Genomic DNA, 18,560 nt, shown 5'->3' on the forward strand with positions numbered 1-18,560 from the left:
ATGCTATGTCGAGATCGGTGTGGATGAACTTGACTAGCCTGCACAGAGCCCTGACCTCAACACCATCAAACACCTTTGGGATGAATTGGAACGCTGACTGCAAGCCAGTTCTAAATCACCCAACATTAGTGCACGACCTCACTAATGACCTTGTGGCTGATTGGAAGCATGTTCCCATAGAAATGTTCCAACATCTAGTGGAAGCTTTCCCAGAAGAGTGAAGGCTTTTATAGCAGCAAACGGGGGACCAACTCCATATTAATGCCCATGATCTTGGAATGAGATGTTCGAATGAGCAGGTGTCCACATACTTTTCGTCATGATGTGTATATGCTGCCTCCACTGTGACTGTAGGCCGAGCTAACGATCAGAGACTCAACAGCTCAGACTAGTAATATTCCATGTATGTCTAATCCAACTCAACAGTTTAATTGAAGTTGAGCAAACATGAAATGATTGGGAGAAGTGCTTTGAGAAGTGTATTTGATGAGCACAGCGGTATGTCCTGGGTGGAGGAAGTTGACACTTCATTTAGACACTGATAGTCCAAATACCCACATACTGTAAATAGATTGTCTGACTGTGAGGTAGGCTATAGTTTCATATTAGGGGATGAGACCTTGATTACAGTGGAATTAGATAGTGCGAGACAAGCTTGTGAAGTGGAAGGGCATTTTTAACAGTTGGCTAAACATAGAGTTGGCATGTATAGAGTAAACACCATGCTCTATCATGTGGGGAGGAAGTTGATCAAGTTGATCTTCTAGTAGGCCTACTTGTTAACCTGAGACGAACGTTGAACTCTGCTCTAGTGACCTACTGTATATAAGAACTGATATCGGATCAGCTAGTACCATCCTTACCATTATCATTGATACAATCATCTTAACACTGGACTGTACAGCGTTCAGATGATGTACAAAAAAATGCAATGGTACTATTAACATCATTGATGACAGGTCTGTGAATTATACAGAACAAAAATAAACGCAACATGAAGCAATTTCTAAGATTTTGCTGAGATTTTTCCTCATAGGAGGAAATCAGTCAATTGAAATAAAATTCATTAGGCCCTAATCGCTGGATTTCACATGACTGCGAATACAGATATGCATAAGTTGGTCACAGATACCTTAAAAAAAAATGGGCCTCAAGATCTCGCTGCGGTATTTTTGTGCATTCAAATTGCTATCAATAAAATGCAATTGTGTCCGTAGTTTATGCCTGCCCATACCATAACCCCACGGCCACCATGGGGCACTCTGTTCACAACTTTAACATCAGCAAACCACTCACCCACATAACGCCATACACATGGTCTGTGGTTGTGAGACCGGTTGGTTGTACTGCCAAATTCTCTAAAACGACATTGGAGGCAACCTATGGTAGAAATGAACATTAAATTATGTGGCAACAGCTCTGGTGGACATTCCTGCAGTCAGCATGCCAATTGCACGCTCCCTCAAAACTTGAGACATCTGTGGCATTGTGTTGTGTGACAAAACTGCACATTTTAGAGTGCCATTTTATTGTCCCCAGCACAAGGTGCACCTGTGTAATGATCATGCTGTTTAATCGGCTTCTTGATATGTCAAACCTATCAGGTGGATGGATTATCTTGGCAAAGGATAAATGCTCACTAAGAGAGATGTAAAACAAATTTGTGCACACAATTTGAGAGAAATAAGATTTTCGTGCATATGGAACATTTCTGGGATCTTTTATTTTCGCTCATGAAACATGGGACCAACACTAACTGTTGAGTTTTTATTTTTGTTCAGTGTATTAAACAAGGTCGCCATCTGCTGGCTATGTTATTTTGCATGCAGGACATATGCCACTGAGTGGATGAAACTTTGTTGTGCTGGCAGCTGGGAAAGACAGAGGGAGAGAGAGGAGAGAGAGAGAGAGAGAAAACAGACCCAGAAAACCTGAGTCTACCCCTTCTACTGAAAAAGAAGGAACAGCACGTCAGAAATCAGCTCAATGTAATTGAATAATCCATAGACTAACCACTTCTGGGAAAATTGGAAAACACTATATATATATATATATACATATACACACATAGTTGAAAGTTTACATACACCTTAGCCAAATACATTTAAACTCAGTTTTTTCCCATTCCTGATATTTAATCCTAGTAAATATTCACTGTTTTAGGTCAGTTAGGATCACCACTTTATTTACAGAATGTGAAATGTCAGAATAATAGTGGAAAGAAAATCTATACTTCAGCTTTTATTTCTTTCATCACATTCCCAATGGGTCAGAAGTTTACATCAACAATTAGTATTTGGTAGCATTGCCTTTAAATTGTTTAACTTGAGTCAATTGTTCCGAGTAGCCTTCCACAAGCTTCCCATAATAAGGTGGGTGAATTTTGGCCCATTCCTCCTAGCTGGTGTAACTGAGTCAGGTTTGTAGGCCTCCTTGCTCACACACACTTTTTCAGTTCTGCCCACAAATGTTCTATAGGATTGAGGTCAGGACTTTGTGATGGCCACTCCAACTCCAATTTTGTGAAGTGCACCAGTCCCCCCTGCAACAAGCACCCCCACGCTTGGGATGGTGTTCTTCGGTTTGCAAGCCTCCCCCTTTTTCCTCCAAACATAACGACAGATCATGGCGACACTGTGCAGTCAACAAAAACCACCATTTGCAATGATCACATTCTGTTAGAAGTTCCAATTGGTTCATGCCCTGAGAGCAGGTACATTAGGGACACTGTAGCATGCAATACATTTTCTACAAAATCCCATATCTATTTTTCCTCACAGTTGACACACAGAGATGATCTAGAACCCCTTTTATTTCAAGACCTGTGCATATCTGGATTAGAGAGAATTTCTTCTCATAAAAAGAATAATCTCCATCACTCAATGGGGGCAGCATAAATAAATAAACTGCCATAATTGAGATAAAATGAATCAATCTATTTAAACAACAATCTAATCAAGCTTCGACGTCAGCACTTTGTGTCAGAATATATATATATATTTTTTAATGTTTGATTTTTTCTGATGAAGGCAGTTATGCAACCAGAGATCCACGAGGCAAAGAATATGACTACTGAACACAAGCTATCCTATATGATATGGGGATGTGATGCTTATTTTTTTCCTATCATCTTGTTATATTCTTGGCCATAAACTGTCACATGTCAGTGATCTTCTGATGTGTTACTTCTTGGTCTTTTCTGAACCTTGCTCCAACCTATTTCACCGTCTTCTATTGGTAAAAACGGTTCGGTTCATCACAGAATGGGAGTGTAAAGAGGGGTTGGGGGGGGGGCGTCACAAGCATCCACAATCCAACCATTGTCGATGTAAACCGCAAATGAACAGTTTTGACCCCCTTTCTCGCAATGAATTTTTCACAGTTTCTCACGAGGAAGCGTAAGTATATCGTGGTATTTGTTTGACAGTGTTTATTGTTGTGCCTTTGTAGAGTATTTTTTTTATTTAACAGGTGTTAAGTAACGCTCACGGCAACGTTTTTGTATATATATATATATATATATATAAAAGGGCTCGATATGAGGAAGAAGGAAAAAAGCGCGAGCTCATTTTTTTCCGTTGGGAGAGATGGAGAGAGCTGCGTCGCTGTATACAGCCATGTTGTAGACTAGGTTAGCTACTGATTGCACTACAAAGTGAGAATGGCAACGAGCACTAGTGTCTTGCCGCAAGGAGGGAAACGATATAGAAGCTCTATTGTAAGTAATCACAGGAAACATGTCGTCTACACAACCACGCGTAGCATACGACGTGGTTGTTGCTTGCGGAGATATTAATGCACGTGATTGATTGTTGTGTTCTGGTAACTGTCTTGACATAACTCTTTTATTGTCTTAATGTTGGTGCATGTGGCTTTGAGAGATCATCGTACACTGGACAGTTCCCGACTGGTTTAGCAGCGTAGACAAACTTGCGCTGTTCACTTGCTAGTGGTGCTGAATGCTCAATGTTGACAATGCTTCAGACCAAAATGGTTGTCTCACTTAAATATATATATTTTTTAAATGCAAACGCAGCCTACGTGCTAAAAACGAAGTTAATTTGGCAACTATGTCTATGAACCACCACTATATGGTAACAGTCACTAAGTTCATTGTACACCAGGTAGGTCAACGGAAGTTTATTCAAATGAAAATGGCCTTGATCAAACATGGTGCTTGACATTTTTGTTCAATGAAGGAAACACCATCCGTAGGTCTTTCAAATTACCTAAGTTGTTCTGTTGAAACGTTGAAATGTCCCTACTATGACAGACCATGACCATCGTATATGTGCCATAAAGAAATACAGCTGGACGTGCATTTGTGGAAACAAACAGACAGAATCCATTAAATCAGAGGAATCGATCCTTCTGTGCATGGTGCTAAAGCGCGGCTCACCGGCCACCGTGAGTAATTGACTGGCCATTAACCACCCAGCGAACCAGTCAGAGGCTGTTAGCGAGAGGAACAGCGAATAGCATCTCCATGCGCTTGACATTCCGCTTCCGGGCATAGCTGGTAACCACTGTATCTGGGGGTACTTTGGAGAGTGACGTGTTGACATGAGTTTTACTCAGTTTAAGTTATGTTACTAGTAAAGGTTATGCTACTCGTCTTAAGTCTATTTTAGTAAGAAATCAGGTTTGCCTAAAAGTCATGTCTTGATTTTTTTATTCGACGGATTTCAATTATTTATTTTGATACAGCTGTTTATGGAAACGTTCAAGGTTAAGTGTCTGGTGTCATGCTTAAAAGGCCTATCACTTAATGTCCCTCCTGAAATCAAGTAGGCTATTTGGAAACTTCTGTTCTCAGACCACTAAGCCCTTCCATTCCAACCGCAATGATGATTTAATTAAGCATGTGCGCATAGCGATATTGAACATTCCCCTCATTGATCTTTCAAACCTATAGCTTTCTGGAGGCATTGTCACTCATTGTTTTTCAGAGTGCAAGTCAAATCCATTACTGGAGAAGACCGTACAGATAGGCCTGTACAGCACTTGAGGCATGATGAAGCAATGGTCGTGGGCTGTTGACAGTGATAATGATGATGATGTATTATTATGTAACATGTTCCACCAGGTCTACTGCAAGAGAGATTAAGGGTGTGCATTCCAAATAGCACCCTATTCCCTTCACAGTGCACTACTTTTGGTCAAAAATAGTGCACTATAGTGAAAAGGGTGCCATTTGGAATTACAATCCTATATTATGTGGAGGTGAGACAACCTCACCCACCACCATTTACACCCTGTTATCAACAGCTAGCCATGTGCAACAACACCCTAATGCTACATTATTTGTTGTGCCTTTTGGCTGTATGATTGTATTGGGTTTATTTTGTTAGGAGCACAGCATTCAATTGGGGCTTGGTGGGGCTTGGTGTAATATGAAGGTTGATGGGAAAGATTAGAACTCAAGTCAAACTGTTTCCCCTTTCCCATTGGTGGATTTCGGTACGTCACCAGGGTGTGTGTCTGATGTATAGATGCTTTTCTGCGCAGGGCTGCTGTGGATTAGGGCTCTGGCTCGCTGCACCCCACTGGGACAGCTCTGAGATATATCTCCTTCCCTCTCTCTCTGTCCTGTCAGAACTAGGTTACTCATCTCCACCTCACAAAGCACATAGGCCACATCTATTCAAGCTTTTGACCCCCTCCCCCGAGTACTGGCCTCAGTTCTCCCCTCACATATAGGATGGTGCCAATCCTCAAGGACACCCTCTATCCCACCATCCTCTTCCTCGCTCTCCCCCATTCCTTTTTTTTTGTTGCTCCATCCCTACATTCCTTAAGACATTGTTTTCCTTCCATTTGATTGTCTTCGCCAGGACCATGCACATTCTAAGGGCTTGATTCAATCCGTAGCGCTGAAGACGTGCGCTACAGCGTGATAGAAATGTAAAGGCAACGTTTCTGCGTTCGCCGAGACTGTATTCATGGTAAAGGCAACGTTTCTGCGTTCGCCGAGACTGTATTCATGGTAAAGGCAACGTTTCTGCGTTCGCCGAGACTGTATTCATGGTAAAGACTGTATTCATGGTAAAGGCAACGTTTTCTGTATTCGTTCGCCGAGACTGTATTCATGGTAAAGGCAACGACTGTATTCATGGTAAAGGCAACGTTTTGCGTTCGCCGAGACTGTATTCATGGTAAAGACTGTATTCATGGTAAAGGCAACGTATTCATGGTAAAGGCAACGTTTCTGCGTTCGCCGAGACTGTATTCATGGTAAAGGCAACGTTTCTGCGTTCGCCGAGACTGTATTCATGGTAAAGGCAACGTTTCTGCGTTCGCCGAGACTGTATTCATGGTAAAGGCAACGTTTCTGCGTTCGCCGAGACTGTATTCATGGTAAAGGCAACGTTTCTGCGTTCGCCGAGACTGTATTCATGGTAAAGGCAACGTTTCTGCGTTCGCCGAGACTGTATTCATGGTAAAGGCAACGTTTCTGCGTTCGCCGAGACTGTATTCATGGTAAAGGCTGCAGATGTTAGCTCAATCGGAAATTGCCTTTAAAGCTAGTCGATGCATCCATTTATTTCTTGTTTTTAAAACTTAGAAATACATTTGACATACCCATTGATTCTTGAAGACTATAACTTGTCTCATGAGCTTAGTTCAACTGTCGTACCCCATCATAACCCAAAATATAAGCTTGTTTTACTCCCAACGTTTACAAACAATGTAAATCAACACTCTATATCCTCAAAATGTGCATCCTTGGCTGTGTGTATGAATTTGAGAGGGGTTACATTTCTTCAGGCCATCCATCAGCTTATTACCAAATCAGAGGCGGGGTGACTGCTTTGTTATCGTTTAAATGAAGGACTCCAGCTTTAAAGTATCCACTGCCAGTCCTGTACCTTTTTAAAGTGTCAACCTTCGGTGTCATTCTCCCTACACCGAAGTGGCCATTATGATAGATTCAGCCATCCATCTTACAAGTATTTGACCTGAGTACAAGATAAGCGGTAAGGATATGACCAATTTACCAGAGCGGAGTTCAACGTTCATCTGGGGATTACGTGTGGGCCTGCCTGAAGACCAACCCACTTGCCTTGTGGTCAGAGTGTCCATCCTGAGATTGAAAGAAGGGAAACATGGGACCCGATCTCTACGTCTGCTTGGCACTCAGCATTAAGGAGATTGACCGTAAGGCCCTGCCATAGTCTAGCGTCCTGCCGGGTGGATGTACTTGTACATCAAGCTTCCTCACGCTACAGAAACTGGAAATAGGCTCCTGCATCTATGAGCCGTTCTGGCTCACTCGTGCAAGGCTACTTACTAACATATAGCAAACAAATGCAGCACTGAAGCGTACTATGACGCTAAACCATTGCAGTAGCTGGTTTACAGAAGCATTGTGCTAAGCTAAAACTGAAACAAAGCGTAGAAGCATATTGAATCTCTACAGCACATTGGGCTAAGCTAGTGTTAGCTCGGGGCATCCATTCTGGCTGATATCCGGAACATTAAAATATGAATTAGCCATGTGACATTGACATATGGGCTTGTTCTGATTGGCCCTGGGGTGAATGGGCTCGCTAGCAGCTCGTGTTTCACTGTAGCTAATTCGTCCTCTGCTTTCTGAACAGAGAGAGGATGTGGTGTGTGCAGTGTGAGTCAGTGAGTTGATGCATGTGTGGGTTTGTGTGTAGGTGTTAGTAAATGCATGTGTGTGCGTAATGTGTGTGTGTGTGTGTGTAGGTGTTAGTAAAGGAAAGATGCTCGACCCTTCTCGGCAGAAGTAGAACTGTCTTTAGGCTCCAGTCCAGGTGGAAATGCAAACCACTTGCAACCAAAGGAGACTTGGAAAAGAGGACTATTGGCAGAGGTGCATATTTCAATGGATCCACATGCATAGAGGCACAAATGTAAACACGTACATGGGGGACGGGTCCACAGAACAGTTAGGACATCCCCGACTTAAAACTTTGCAACTCGCACACTGTCAAGTGTGTTGATATTCTGTATCACAAACCACTCTTTACTCCCGCCTCAGATTGAAAAACCTTGAACAAACAACAAAACCCCATTCATAACAGACTTGATTGTGATGCTCTGTTTGTACAGTAGATCTGGTGTACAGTAGATCTAACCAACTCATTAATCCAGTTGTCATCCGTCTCGCACCCATCCAGCTGTCTCCTCCCTTGGGCGATGAAGACGCGCTAGAGACTCAAACAGTGGCGGGTTGGCAGGGAGCGTTTGCCGCTTGGTTGCGTCAACATTGTGCTCTAGGGGCCAATCTGCCATTGAAACAATGGCAAAGTGGGCACCCCGCCTCTGGTTTGTTAAAAGGCTGACAGATGAGGCTGGTGAAATGTAACCACTCAAAGCTTCTATCAAATGCAAAAGTTTTGACCATGTTTTGTGGCTATACAGTGTTTGTTTACATTTACCATGTTTAAAAACATTGGAGTGAAATGCATTCAGAATTGCTGTTCCAATGGGGTACGAGAGTTGAACTAAGCTCATGAGGCATTTATTAGTTCTATTCTTCAACAATCAAGGGGTCTGTGCTGAGTGGACAGAACATTAGGAACACCTATCTAATTTTGAGTTGCACCCCCCTTTTGCCCTCATACCAGCTCCAATTCGTCGGGGCGTGGACTCCACAAGGCGTCGAAAGTGTTCAACAGGGATGCCGTCCCCATGTGTACTCCAATGCTTCCCACAGTTGTGTCAAGTTGGCAGGATGTCCTTTGGGTGGTGAACCATTCTTGATACACACAGGAAACTGTTGAGTGTGGAAAAACCCAGCAGCGTTGCAGTTCTCAACACACTCGAACCGGTGCGCCTGGCACCTCCTACCGTGCCCCGTTCAAAGGCACTTGATTTTTTTTGTCTTGCCCATTCACCCTCTGAACGGCACACATACCACAATCCACGTCTTACTTGTCTCAAGGCTGAAAAATCCATCTTCAACCCGTCTCCTCCCCTTCATCTACATTGAATGAAGTGGATTTAACACGTGACGTCAACATGGGACCCCACCGGGATTCACCCGGTCAGTCTGTGTCGTGGTGAGAGCCAGTGTTCCTAATGTTTTGTACACTGAGTGTGTATCGCTGATTTCTACATTCAAAAATGCATGTTGCAACTGCAGAGTGCTCAACTGGAAAAGCAGCTCGTCTCCAACGGACGAATCTCGTGGACATTACAGGATGCAACGGCACCAGCCACCTGGAGCATTGTGGCAGCTGCAGTTCCCGACCTCCAGGGACAAGGGTGGTTAGGTGGGGAAACAACTAGTTTATATCTGCTAACATGGTTTCAATGCAATCCAATACAGCTTGTGTTATTATTCATCCCAGAAGGGGCAATTGTGCTGGGTAAGACTTTGTAAAATAAGATCCCAGATTTGTTTCTAGTGGTGGGGGGTATATTGATGTTAGTGGAGGGTTGTTGACCATGTGGGTACTCAGAAAGTGACTCTAGGGCACTTTGAAACACATGATTCACTGTGGTATTCCTGTGTGAAGTCTAAGCTGGAGGGCCTTACTTTCATTGGGCTGTTTCCGTATCTATTCATGCCTCTGCTACGGAGATGTTGAATGATGTCGAATCAGAAATTGAGAGATGCAGCTGGCAGAACAAACAACATCAAAAGAGCACCACTCTCTCGGGTCTCCTGTAATTGTAAAAATAAGAGCCAAGCTGAGCTTAACAGACTATGATTCAGCCCAGCAGCCTTTGAAGGCCAGGGGATTTCAGCATGATTATGTGTATGCATAATGTATATTTGTTTTGTTTATGTATTTGTTTTCGGAGAGGGGAAGGGGAAAATAGTTCAGGGGAATATACATACATTTTCGATATGGAGTGGTATGGATACTTTGATATTGAATATATTATCGTTACAGCGTTGGCCACGTTAATGTGTTTCGGACCCGGGAAACCTTCCACACACACAAGCGATGGCTGTCTGTACGTGTGACAGTTGGTTTGGCCTACATCTAGGCTACAGCAACCAATGACGCATCTATACATCTCTTTAGTTGAGTATTCCAGATTTCCCAACTGAGTAGGGAGGGGGAGCACTCGAAGACACAAGGTGTTTTTTTAATGTTTCAGGATGTGGGATGGTATAACGTTCATGGCAACAGCCAACCAGATTTAAACGGTGGCAGATGGAGCGGGCGATGTGTAGCCTAGACTGCGGACAGACTGCTGGGCAGGGTTGGCACACGACCCCCCTATATGCCCTGTCGGCCATGGCTCTCACTCACACCAGAGCTGCGCCAGGGCCCGTCGCTCTGCCATTTGAGCCTCGTTAGCGCCACCTGCTGCGAGAAGGAGAGTGGCTGGCAGAGAGAGGCTAGCGCCGGAACGACCACGGCCTTCTGTTCCCTCGGAAGGCCTGGGGACCGTAGTGTGTGTTCACTGAACTGGAAGAGGCCTTATGGGTGGCGCAGCCGCCCTGTTGCCTTCATGCTGCAATGAAGTGATATCCTTCCGGTTATCCTAGCCTTCTATGCAAGGGGCGCTGTGGTCTGTTTACAAGTCATCTGACATTAGTTAGAGTGTTGTTTGACGTTGTTGAAGTGATTCTTCTTCACCTCAAAATCCCAGTTTTATAAGATACTTTGAGACTTGAAATGTGTAAACGCAATCTGTTTGTGTGTGTGTAGATCCACCTATGCATCTCAGTCCCACATGAATGGTAATGAAGAGAGCATTTTCTGATAAAAAATCCAAAATAGTTTCCAAATGACACCCATTTAGGAAACAGACAGACTGTTCTGCTTTGACTGTGGGTAATTGCATTTCATAACGTCAGTATTACAGAATGACTGGCTCTAATGACTTACCCTCCTTCCTGTGTTCCCCCTCAGGTAGCCACTGATCTGCCTAAGGGATGGAGTCTCTCTTCGGGGGCGAGCTGGGCCTCCTGGGCGGGGGCGAGGGGCTGAGGGATGACGGCTGCGGCTTGGGGTCGGGGGTCAACTGGTCATCCTCACCCATCCAAGACGACATGTACCCCTCCCACTTCGCCCTGGCCGCCGCCTACCATGACATCAAGAAGCGATTGGCCAGCCTGGAGCGAGAGAACAGCAGCATCAAGAGGAAGCTGAAGAACTATGAGGTCAAGGTAGGTTGACTGATCCGTTCATCACAGAGGCTACGTTCCAAATTGCACCATATTCCCTTTATACTGCTCAACTTTAAAGGGAAGCCCTACGGCCCTGGTCAAAAAGGTGTCCCCTCTTAAAGGGATAGTTCTGGATTTTGGCCCTTTATCTACTTCCCCAGAGTCAGATTAACTCTGGATACCATTTTGATGTGTCCGAGTCCAGTATGAAAGAAGTTGGAGGTAGTTTCACAAAGAAAATAATAACTAGCCTAGCACAAAGACTAGTTATCCCATAGACACCTTGCGCTAATGCTAGTTAATAAGTGTGATAATGCTAGTTAGCAATTGTGCAAATGCTAGATAGCAACTTTCTTCAAACTGCATGCAGACACATACAAACGGTATCCACGAGTGCATCCGACTCTGGCGAAGTAGCTGGAGCTCCATTGCCAAAATCCCAAACTATCCCTTTAAAAAGGCTATCACTGATTTTACATGACTGAATTGGTAGAAGCTATTCTATGGAACCGGTGCTTTCGCCTATGCAACAGAGTTAGATCAGTGTGTACTCCCAGGAGGGGAGGAAGGAAGGTTTGATTTTCAAAGTACTGAAACAATCAGGCGTACCTGAATGAGGCCATTGTTCATTTGAAACTCACAGTGGAAAAGCTTATGTTATTTTCTAACCTCTAATAATGATAATCTGGCCTCGACCTGCACTGGTGTACTCTTTTTCTCCATCCACTTTAGCTTTTTCCATCTCCTATGTTTTGGGCTGTGACACACCTTGTCCTATTCTCACCGTCTTCCTTTGATCTCCTTTCTTTCTCACCTACTCATCTCATTTGCCTCCTCTGTCCTTCTCTTGTTCCTCTCCCCTCCTTCTCTCCCTCAGTTCCCTATGATCAGTGAGTTTGAGGAGGAGAGGACCCTACAGTGCTGCTCCTGTGAACCCAAGGAGACCAGCCTACTGCAGTCAGAGACCACCAACCTGCAACAGAGAGTCAACTCCCTCACACAGGAGGTAAGACATGGAGGAAGAGAGAGGAGGGGAGATGAAGGAGACAGACGAGAGACGAGTGTGAAGAGGGAGAGAAGAGAGAAGAAGAGGGGAGAGGGAGGAGACAAGAGAAGGGAGGGTGGTAAGAGAGAATAGAGGGGGAGGGAGAGGTAGGGAACTGCACATCGAACACATTTCTTTCTCCTACACTTTTCCCTTTGAAAATGTCCACCTTTCCCTCAGCTCCAGAAGAGTAAAGAGCGAGAGGAGAGGCTGGAGGATGTGATTCAGGCCTATGAGAAGATCCACATGGAGAAGAGTAACGTTCAGAGAGACCTGGACAAGATGGTGAGAAACACTGGTAAACAATGTCCCCTTCTGGACACCATGAGTAGTACTGGTAGAGTGATGGGGGAGGGGACAGTATTATGGGCTAAGGCATTGTAATAAAATCTAATCTAATCTACCACCGCGCGTGTGTGTATATACACCCTACCACCGCGCGTGTGTGTATATACACCCTACCACCGCGCGTGTGTGTATATACACCCTACCACCGCGCGTGTGTGTATATACACCCTACCACCGCGCGTGTGTGTATATATCACCCTACACCCGCGCGTGTGTGTATGTATATATACCACCGCGTGTGTGTATGTATATATACACCCTACAACCGCGCGTGTGTGTATGTATATATACACCCTACAACCGCGTGTGTGTGTGTGTATACACACACCCTACAACCGTGTGTGTGTGTGTGTATATACACACACCCTACAACCGTGTGTGTGTGTGTGTATATACACACACCCTACAACCGTGTGTGTGTGTGTGTATATACACACACCCTACAACCGTGTGTGTGTGTGTGTATATACACACACCCTACAACCGTGTGTGTGTGTGTATATATACACACCCGTGTGTGTGTATACACACACCCTACAACCGTGTGTGTGTGTGTGTATATACACACACCCTACAACCGTGTGTGTGTGTGTGTATATACACACACCCTACAACCGTGTGTGTGTGTGTGTGTGTATATACACACACCCTACAACGTGTGTGTGTGTGTGTGTGTATATACACACACCCTACAACCGTGTGTGTGTGTGTATATACACACACCCTACAACCGTGTGTGTGTGTGTATATACACACACCCTACAACCGTGTGTGTGTGTGTATATACACACCCTACAACCGTGTGTGTGTGTGTATATACACACACCCTACAACCGTGTGTGTGTGTGTATATACACACCCTCTACAACCGTGTGTGTGTGTGTATATACACACCCGTGTGTGTGTATATACACACCCTACAACCGTGTGTGTGTATATATACACACCCTACAACCGTGTGTGTGTATATACACACCCTTCAACCGTGTGTGTGTATATACACACCCTTCAACCGTGTGTGTGTATATACACACCCTTCAACCGTGTGTGTGTGTATATACACCCTTCAACCGTGTGTGTGTGTATATACACCCTTCAACCGTGTGTGTGTGTATATACACCCTTCAACCGTGTGTGTGTGTATATACACCCTTCATCCGCGTGTGTGTGTATATACACCCTTCAACCGTGTGTGTGTGTGTGTGTGTGTGTGTGTGTGTGTGTGTATATACACCCTTCAACCGTGTGTGTGTGTGTACACACCGTGTGTGTGTGTATGTACACCCTTCACACCCCGTGTGTGTGTATATACACCCTTCAATGTACCGCATGTGTGTGTATATACACCCTTCAACCGAGTGTGTGTGTATATACACCCTTCAACCGCGTGTGTGTGTATATACACCCTTCAACCGCGTGTGTGTGTATATACACCCTTCAACCGCGTGTGTGTGTATATACACCCTTCAACCGCGTGTGTGTGTATATACACCCTTCAACCGCGTGTGTGTGTATATACACCCTTCAACCGCGTGTGTGTGTATATACACCCTTCAACCGCGTGTGTGTGTATGTACACCCTACATCCGCGTGTGTGTGTATGTACACCCTTCAACCGTGTGTGTGTGTGTGTGTGTGTGTGTATGTACACCCTACATGTGTGTGTGTGTGTGTGTACACCCTTGTGTGTGTGTGTGTGTGTGTGTGTGTGTGTGTGTGTGTGTGTGTGTGTGTGTATGTACACCCTACATCCGCGTGTGTGTATGTACACCCTACATCCGCGTGTGTGTATGTACACCCTACATCCGTGTGTGTGTATGTACACCCTACATCCGTGTGTGTGTATGTACACCCTACATCCGTGTGTGTGTATATACACCCTACATCCGTGTGTGTGTATATACACCCTACATCCGTGTGTGTGTATATACACCCTACATCCGTGTGTGTGTATATACACCCTACATCCGTGTGTGTGTGTGTGTAGAAAATGTGCATTCACGTGTGTGTGTGTGTGTAGAAAATGTGCATTCACGTGTGTGTGTGTGTGTAGAAAATGTGCATTCACGTGTGTGTGCTCTCCGTCAGACAACACTAGCAGAGCAGCATATGGAGCGTATCTGTGGTCTGGAGTCAGCTCTGAGGCAGAGGGAGGGGTCCCTGCAGAAACTCAGTGCTCAGCTGCACAGCAAGAACATTCATTACCTACAGCTACACACCAGTCTGGACGTGCCTCGTGGTGAGTGTGTGTGTGTGTGTATGTTTGAGTGAGTGCGGGTGTGTATGTTTCTCACTGTACCTGGATGTGTGCTACAGAGCGGAACGGGCGGGGTCCAACCCTGCAGAGCTCTCGTAGTCTGGACGCCGTGTCCGACCTGAAGCTGCAGAGGTTGGAGGTGGAGCTAGAAGGGGCGCGGCAGCAGGCCCAGGGTGCGTGTCAGAGAGAGAAGGAGATGAAGGAGGATCTACAGAGGCTGCAGGCAGAGATCAGACAGCTGCAGCAGAATGTACAGAGACAGGTCAGATAGTGACACACAGGACCTGGGACCTTACTAGGGGAGGACTGTCTCATGGTAATGGCTGGAGCGGAGACAGTGGAATGGTATCAAATGCATCAAACACATGGTTTCCATGTGTTTGATGCCATTACATTTGCTCCGTTTCAGTCCATTACTATGAGCCATCCTCCCATCAGAAGCCTCCACTGACACACACGTCTGTCTCTGTCCAGCAGGAGGTGACCACACCCTGTGAGCACTGTGACATGGAATGGATAAAGAAGGCAGGAGATGAACAGTGAGCGACAGCTGCCCCATCTAATACTTCCGGCCATGTAGCTATTGTCAATAGAATAACCAAGTCGATGACCCAAAATGGGACACTATTCCCTATTTCGTGCACTACTTTTGACCAGGGCCCCATAGGGTGTGGTGGCCTATTTATGGAATAGGGTGCCATTTTGGACACAGTCCTAACATTGAGAGATTATCAACTATTGTCCCTCCCTTGCAGGGTGAATCTGGCGTTGGCCTACACTGAGCTGACAGAGGAGCTGGTGCGTGTGCGAGGTCTGGCTGTAAAACAGACTGAGATCCTCAGGAAGGCATCCCACGAGCAGATGGGTCAGTAGAAAACACAAAAATTGTTTTCCATATTGATGTTGAATGGAGTATAATTGCAAAAATGCCCAATGAGGGTGCCAATAAGGACACTAATGTAATAATAATAATAATAATAATAAATGCGATTTAGCAGATGCATTTACCCAAAGTGACTTAGTCAAGTGTGCATACGTTTTACATACTGGTGGTCCCGGGAATTGAACCCACTATCCTGGTGTTGCAAGCGCCATACTCTATCTGTTGGGCTACAGAGGTAGCAATGGACGATAATAACCATCCCATTCCCTCTCCTCCAGTCCTGAGACACTCCCCAGCACCCCAGCGTCGCTACTCAGCCTCCCAACGCCCCTCCCCAGACCGCCTCCACTCCTCTCCTCCCCTCTCACCTTCCTCACCCCCTTCTGGCCCTGCATCCTACTCCCCAACTGGCCTCTCTTACTCCCCCACCGGCTCAGCCTCCTACTCCTGCCGGCCAACCAGCCAACGGCTGCGTGCCCGCTTCCAGGGGCGCCGCAGCTACTCAGAGGTGGCCGACTCGTCTGCCCACCAGAGGCCCCCCCCCAGGCTGCTCCGTGACCCAGTCTCCACACTGCCCAAGCCCAAGAACATGGGGGAGTCTGGGGCTTATTCCCGCCCGCCCAGGATTTCCCTGGTGGGGCTTCCCCGGCCGGCCTCGGCCCGTGGAGCTGTAGGTGCTGGTGGAGGGGGAGGAGGTGGTGGCAGCAGCCTGAGCAGTAGCCCCCACCACCATGCCCTGGAGCTGGGCTTCCCTCTAGCTGCAGAGGTACACACCATATTTGTATATACACTACCATTCAAAAGCTTGGGGTCACTTAGAAATGTCCTTATTTTTTAAATGAAAAGCATTTTTTGTCCATTGAAATATAAAATACAGAATAAACGTAAATTACTATTGTAGCTGGAAAGTGCAGATTTTTTATGGAATACCTATGTAGGCGTACAGAAGCCCATTATCAGCAACCATCACTCCTGTGTTCCAATGGCATGTTGTGTTAGTCTTAAAATAAAATAAACTTGGATTAGCGAATTGATCATTAGAAAACCCTTTTGCAATTATGGTAGCACAGCTAAAACTGTTAATAATTGCATAAGGGTTTTCTAATGATCAATTAGGCTTTTAAAATGATAAACTTGGATGAGCTAACAATATGCCATAGGAACACAGGAGTGAGGAATGCTGGCAATCGACCTATGTAGATATTCCATTACAAATCTGCCGTTTCCAGCTACAATAGTCATTTACAACGTCTACAATGTATTTCTGATCAATTTGATGTTATTTTAAAATGGACAAAAAAGTGCTTTTCTTTAAAAAAACAAGGAAATGTCTAAGTGACCCTGAACTTTTGAACGGTAGTGTATTTATTTTAAGATAAATGTATAAAATAAGGTTAACCGCACCACCACCACCCGTTTTAATTACAGTTTTCTTAGGGAGTAACATTGTAAAACATTCAAATAACATGTTACTCCCCAATCCATCCAGGGGCGTCACTTCTGTCATCTGAAGGATCCCCCGGCCCCCATCCCACAGGTCACCCCGCCCCAGTCGTCTGACGATGAGGAGTGGAGGTGCCCATCCCCGGTCTCCAGTCCTCCCAGGACACTGGGGGCCATGGGGGTAAGCTCACGGGAACCCCCTCCCTGCCCTTCCTTCTTGGCCCTAAAGGACCCGGCTACCCTCGCCTGCCACCTGCCAGGGTACTTGAACGCAGACCACGCCCAGTCCTGGCCCTCCATCAATGTGAGTTGTTGCTGCTCGAGTTCAGAGCTCAGTAGTGTATCCCAATAGCAGTAATAAGAGCTTCCTTACGTGACATGCAAATAGAAAACAGGTTCTTTTAGTCATTACAATGAGTACATTTAGTGTTTACCTTCGAGTTGAGCTGTTTACGCAGTTTTGTGATTGGCTGCCTGCAGTTGTGGATGGAGACGGAGGAGAACGACACCCGGAGCTGCCCTCTGTGTCAGCTGACCTTCCCTACTGGTTACCCCGATGACGCCCTCATCAAACACATCGACACGCACCTGGAGAACAGCAAGATCTAAACCCCCCCCCCAAGACACAGATCAACTTACCCTGCCAAATTCTAACCTAAACCATGATCAGGAAAATCCATTGCAGATCCCCTTTGCAATATGACACTCTAGGGCAGACTGCATCCACTGAATCATCCATCTAAATTTAGATGTGATACTAGTCGTTTTCTAAAACTGGAAAGTTTCCTAACCTCTGTATTTGACCATGTTAGTTTAGGGCTATAACAAGGGCCAGTGCTGTTTCTGAATGCTCCCCCTCTCTCCCATGTTATCAGGTATGGTCTTTACATGGTTACCTCACACGGTTTTTAAAACCCATCAATAATGGGTCACAGCCCAACTACATGCTTTTATCACGAAGTTTACACTGTCAAACCAGAATGAACTCGTCACCCAGAGACTTTAAGGGCATATTCATAACAGAGGTACACAGCACTTTTTACAATTTAGTTCTAATGGAACTTGAATAGTTTTCGTGGAGATTCAAGAACAATCTTTAAAACATCTCACGTGTCTCTGTAAAATGTAATGAAATAACATGAAGTTAAGGGTGACAGAGGGGCTGGTGATAATAGCTACAAATAGTCGAGCTATGGCAGTGTGTCGAGGGCCCTAAAACAGTGATAGAACGGCCCACTATAGGTACCTCGTAAGAAACTCCTTTATATATTATATATATTATATATATATATATTATATATATTATATATATTATATATATATTATATATAATATATATATATAATATATATATAATATATAATATATATAATATATATAATATATAATATATATATATAATATATAATATATATAATATATATATAATATATATATATAGACATTCAGGGATTTATGATATTGTACCACAGTGATTAAAACT

At 44.9% G+C, this 18,560-nt stretch overlaps 1 protein-coding gene across 2 annotated transcripts; it reads left to right on the plus strand.

The window, feature by feature from the left end:
* The first annotated feature begins 3,086 nt into the window (after nt 1-3,086).
* LOC124016197 (TANK-binding kinase 1-binding protein 1-like) lies at nt 3,087-18,340 on the plus strand. Of its 2 annotated transcripts, none has more exons than XM_046331736.1 (11): nt 3,087-3,398; nt 10,845-11,101; nt 11,979-12,107; nt 12,327-12,431; nt 14,583-14,733; nt 14,811-15,013; nt 15,229-15,290; nt 15,507-15,616; nt 15,913-16,400; nt 17,124-17,381; nt 17,558-18,340. In XM_046331736.1, exons 2-11 carry the CDS (start codon nt 10,868-10,870, stop codon nt 17,684-17,686), a joined length of 1,869 nt encoding a protein of 622 aa, XP_046187692.1. In that variant the 5' UTR covers nt 3,087-3,398; nt 10,845-10,867; the 3' UTR covers nt 17,687-18,340. The 2 variants fall into 2 exon arrangements, with proteins under 2 accessions (XP_046187692.1, XP_046187693.1); XM_046331737.1 differs by lacking the exon at nt 3,087-3,398 and adding an exon at nt 3,421-3,718.
* Nucleotides 18,341-18,560: the final 220 nt, after the last annotated feature.

This window comes from Oncorhynchus gorbuscha, linkage group LG26 (genome assembly GCF_021184085.1).
Source record: "Oncorhynchus gorbuscha isolate QuinsamMale2020 ecotype Even-year linkage group LG26, OgorEven_v1.0, whole genome shotgun sequence".
In the NCBI taxonomy this organism is placed as follows: Eukaryota; Metazoa; Chordata; class Actinopteri; order Salmoniformes; family Salmonidae; genus Oncorhynchus; species Oncorhynchus gorbuscha.